Source organism: Dama dama, chromosome 3 (assembly GCF_033118175.1).
Source record: "Dama dama isolate Ldn47 chromosome 3, ASM3311817v1, whole genome shotgun sequence".
NCBI classification, from domain to species: Eukaryota; Metazoa; Chordata; class Mammalia; order Artiodactyla; family Cervidae; genus Dama; species Dama dama.
In genome coordinates, this window is record NC_083683.1 from 72,277,201 (window position 1) to 72,282,127 (window position 4,927).

At 40.1% G+C, this 4,927-nt stretch overlaps 1 protein-coding gene across 1 annotated transcript; it reads right to left on the reverse strand.

Annotated features, from left to right (window-relative positions):
* Positions 1–2,680: 2,680 nt before the first annotated feature.
* On the reverse strand, positions 2,681–3,619 carry LOC133042777 (olfactory receptor 6C2-like). Its single transcript, XM_061123707.1, has one exon. The coding sequence runs from the start codon at positions 3,617–3,619 to the stop codon at positions 2,681–2,683; it is 939 nt and encodes a 312-aa protein (XP_060979690.1).
* Between the last annotated feature and the right edge of the window lie 1,308 nt (positions 3,620–4,927).

The window sequence follows — 4,927 nt, forward strand, 5'->3', positions numbered from 1 at the left end:
GCTAGGGAGGGATACAGGGAAGGAAATCTTTTAAGAGGCAATGCCTTGAACACAGGTCAAGAAATGAAAGTCAAAAAGATTCCAGTCTGGACCACTGAGGTTTATGGTGAAAAATGAGAAAGATAGTAAGGTATAAAATAAACAAAAGTAGAACATCTTTCTTAGAAATATTAGTGAAGGTCATACCTTCTGTTTTTTCAATGTTATAGATAATCTTTGAGGAGACAATATGCCTTTTTATTGAATTACTTGTCTATAACCCAGGGCTTCCTTGTACTTTGCTAGTTTAACTTTTGCAATGCCTAGCAGAAATTTGCTGAGATTTGCTGGCTTCTGTTGGCTTAATTTAGCTATATTTGGAACTTTTATTGTATTATGTATTTCAGCACTAGTTGTGCTGTATGAGCACATTGTTGCTGGTAACTCACTAGGTCACGTCCGACTCTTTGCAACCCTATGGGCTGCAACGTGTCAGGCTTCCCAGTCCTTCACAGGGAGGCCTGGCATGTTGCAGTCCATGGGTTGAAAAGAGTCAGACATGACTGGGTGACTGAACAACAACAACAACCACCACAACAAAGGAAGCGAGGTGCAAAGTCTAGCTCCTGCCACGAAAGGGGCAGAAAAGTGAACAGTTACAGACATTCAAAGTTACGAGGCATTAAAGTAACAGAAAATTAACAATGTTCAGGCCTGCTCTGCTGCTGCTGCCGCCAAGTCGCTTCAGTCATGTTCGACTCTGTGCGACCCCAAAGACGGCAGCCAACCAGGCTCCCCCGTCCCTGGGATTCTCCAGGCAAGAGTACTGGAGCGGGCTGCCATTTCCTTCTCCAATGCATGAAAGGGAAAAGTGAAAGTGAAGTTGCTCAGTCGTGTCCTACTTTTAGCGACCCCATGGACAGCAACCCACCATGCCCCTCCCTCCATGGGATTTTCCAGGCAAGAGGACTGGAGTGGGGTGCCATTGCCTTCTCCTCAGGCCTGCTCACTGTTCTCTTTATATTCTTCTCAGGAAACAAAGAAAGAAAAACTCATTCTGCTTTTTTCTTTTTCACTGCAACACTTTCAATGAATATTCAGGGTTGATTTCCTTTAGAATTGACTGGTTTGATCTCCTTGCAGTCCAAGGGACTCTCAGGAGTTTCCCCCATCACCACAGTTCGAAAGCATCAATTCTTCGGCGCTCAACCTTTTTTATAGTCTGTCTCTCACATCTGTACATAACTACTGGAAAAACCATAGCTTTGACTATATGGATCTTTGTAGGCAAAGTAATGCCTCTGCTTTTTAATATGCTCTCTAGGTTTGTCTTTGCTTTTCTTCCAAGGAGCATGTGTCTTTTAATTCCATGGCTGCAGTCACTGCTCGCAGTTATTTTTGGAGCACAAGCAAATAAAATCTATCACTGTTTCCTTTATTTCCCCATTTACTTGCCACGAAGTGGGTGGGATCAGTTGCCATGAACTTAGTTTTTTGAATGTTGAATTTTAAACCAGTTTTTTTTTTTTTTTTTAATTCTTCTCTTTCATCCTCATCAAGAGGTTCTTCACATCTTTAGTTCCTCTTTGCTTTCTGCCATAAGGGTGGTGTCATCTGCATATCTGAGGTTATTGATATTTCTCTTGGCAGTCTTGATTCCATCCTGTGAGTCATCCAGCCTGGCATTTTGCATGATGTACACTGCACAGAAGTTAAATAAGCAGGGTGACAATATACAGCTAGATATACTCTTTTCCTAATTTGAACCACATGGGTGGTTTTATTGTCTCAGCAGATTTTCAGATCACTGCCACCTGGGTGACAAGTTAAGGTAGAGGCTGTGCTCTTCACTTTAGAGATAATCCAATCAATCTAAACCTATATATTTGGGCTTTAAAGTTCCTTTTCCAAAGTCGGTGTGGATCTCTAGGGATCTAAACTCATGTTTTTTCCTCTCCAGGGTTAAAATTCATTTGGTTTTTTTTTGCTCAAACTAATTAATCATTATCTTGAATATTTAGTTCCTGCTTCAGGAGAGTAACTGTAATGATGTAAAGACTTTTTGGATATTTGCATTGAAAAAACAATGGATACTATTATGCCATTATTTCCCTATGAGTTCAAGAATTCAATATTTCCACATAAGATTTAACAGTTCTTTGATTGATCAGAGCCAGGTTAGAGTTTAGGTAAGGACCTTTTTGGGTTTCCCAAGTGGTGCTAGTAGTAAATAACTCACCTGCTAATGCAGGTAGACAGAGACATGGGTTTGATTCCTGGGTCAAGAGGTCCCCTGGAGGTGGGCATGGCAACCCACTCCAGTATTTTTGCCTGGAGAATCCCATGGACAAAGCAGTCTGGTGGAATACGGTCCATAGGGTCACAAAGAAGCGGACATGACTGAAGTGACTTAGCACACACACACAAGGACTTTTTCATGGAAATCTAATTTCATATTCTCTTGATATGAGATATAATGTAGGAAGAAGTTCATTTTTAACAGTAATTGACATGGCTCAGTTTATTTTAATAGACATTGAAATTATGATTTGGGAGCTGAACTTCCATGATAACAGTGGCATAAGCCTGTTAATATGAACAGACAATAGACTAGGGTACAATAGTTAACAAATGAAAATTGTGGCCTTCAGGCCCACTATTCTTTTTAAATTTATATTTTACTTTTAGTTTTAACATACCTTTACTTTCTTGAGATCAGTGAAATTCTTTTGATTAAGTCTGCAAAAGCTTGTTTCACTTGTTTGTTCCTCAGGCTATAAATAAATGGGTTTAACATGGGGGCAACTGAAGTCGTAAGCACTAACACACACTTATTAATTGCCATTTCATCTTTTGCTGAGGGTTTGACATAGATGAAAATACAACTGCCATAGGTGATAGAAACCACAATCAAGTGAGTAGAGCAGGTAGAAAAGGCCTTCTGTTTTTGCTGGGAGGAAGGGAACTTTAGGATGGCATTGACGATGTATATGTAGGACATAACAACACACAGAAATGTCACTATGTCAATCAACACAGCAAGGGTAACAACCATCTGTTCTATGAACCGTGTGTCTGAACAAGAGATCTTCAGCACAGCAGAAGCATCACAGAGAAAATGATCAATGACATTAGAATCACAGAATTCCAGGTTTAAGCCCAGGCAGAGTGGTGGAAATATGACCAGCCAACCTGTTATCCAACAACAGGTAACAAGCCAAACACAGACTCTACTGTTCATGATGGTTGCATAATGTAAGGGTTTGCAGAAGGCCACATAGCGATCATAGGACATGATGGCCAGGAGAAAAAATTCTGTTCCTCCAAAAAGGAAGATAAAAAATAGTTGACTAACACAAGCATTGTAGGAAATAGTCTTGTCCCCAGTTGATAAGCTGTATAAGAATCTGGGAATGCAGACCGTGGCGAATAAGGTTTCTAAAAAGGAGAAGTGTTTGAGGGAAAAGTACATGGCAGTTTTAAGGTGAGAATCTACTAAAGTGAGTATAATGATGATCAGGTTCCCAGTGACACTCAGTAAGTAGGAGACAACCAGAAATGTAAAAATCAGAACCTGCATTGGAGGGTCATCTGTCAGTCCTAGGAGTATGAATATAGATAATGATGTATGGTTTCTCATCATTGACTTGTACTTCTCAAACTCCTCACAAAGTCACTACACTGAACTGAAAAAACTTGTATGAAATTATGAGGCTATGGCCACTGGGTAAAAAAAATCCAATCAATGCAATGCATAGTCATTTTCTTCTTTAACTTGATAATGACCAGTCAAAACAGTGGTGTTCTCAGCTCTTTTGATGTACATATAGAAATCCTCAAGATCATATTTTTCTGAAATAAGTGTACTACAGTCCATACTTTTATGCTCCATTCAGGCATTCAGATCTCTATTTTTCAGTTCATCTAAACTCTGTCCTATATTCTCTGAAATGTCGTTGTCTATAGAATCTGAAAGCATTGTCTATGTGATATGATTTTGTGAGTATTATAATGTTCTTTTGTCCTAATAATTCTTCATTATTCCCAAGTTTGAATGAACTCACAAGCTGTTTGAGGTGTGGCTTCCTGCTAAATGCAAATAAATAACTAAGTTTGACATTTATACAGAGCATATCGGCCACACATGCAGTATTTCAATGTTTGCTGATACTGCAATGACTAAAACGTTATCTTATTTTATTTTACTTTGGTATGAGAATCGTCATCCAAATAACATCTTTACTTACCAGTTTTCCTATTTATCTTAAAGCTTCTAATCAGTACACGACTTTTCTTCCATTTTCACTCTGATAGAACAGTGTTCGATTAGAACTACATAAACAACCACCTGTAGTATTGGGTAAAGAAATTATCATAAGCAGAAAATAAAGAAGACCTGAAGAGTTTAACCTCAGTTGTTTGTGCTTCCAAGGTCACAAAAGACAAGGGGATACAGTATGTGACACAGATTGGAGGAGACCAAGGACACATGACCCTGTCTTAGCAAACAGTAACTTGAATTGCGTCCTGCAACATAAAAATGTCATTAGTGCAAAAACTAGGAAAATCCAAATAAAATCTGTATTTAATTAACTTTATTTTATTATTATTTCTTTTCCAGCTATTGTTTTGCTCCTCTGTGACCGTCCAAGGGCTTCCCTCATAGCTCAGTTGGTAAAGAATCTGCCTGCAATGCAGGAAACTCGGGTTAGTTTCCTGGGTCAGGAAGATCCCCTGGAGAAGGAAAGGGCAACCCACTCCAGTATTTTTGCTCAGTGAATCGCATGGACAGAGGAGCCTGGCAGGCCATAGTCCATGGGGTTGCAAGAGTCGGACATGACTTAGCGACGAGAGAGAGAGAGAGAGAGGAGGAGGGGGGGGGGAGGGGATGGGGGCGGGAGGGAGAGAGAGAGAGGGGGGGGGAGGGAGAGGGGGGGGGGGAGGGAGG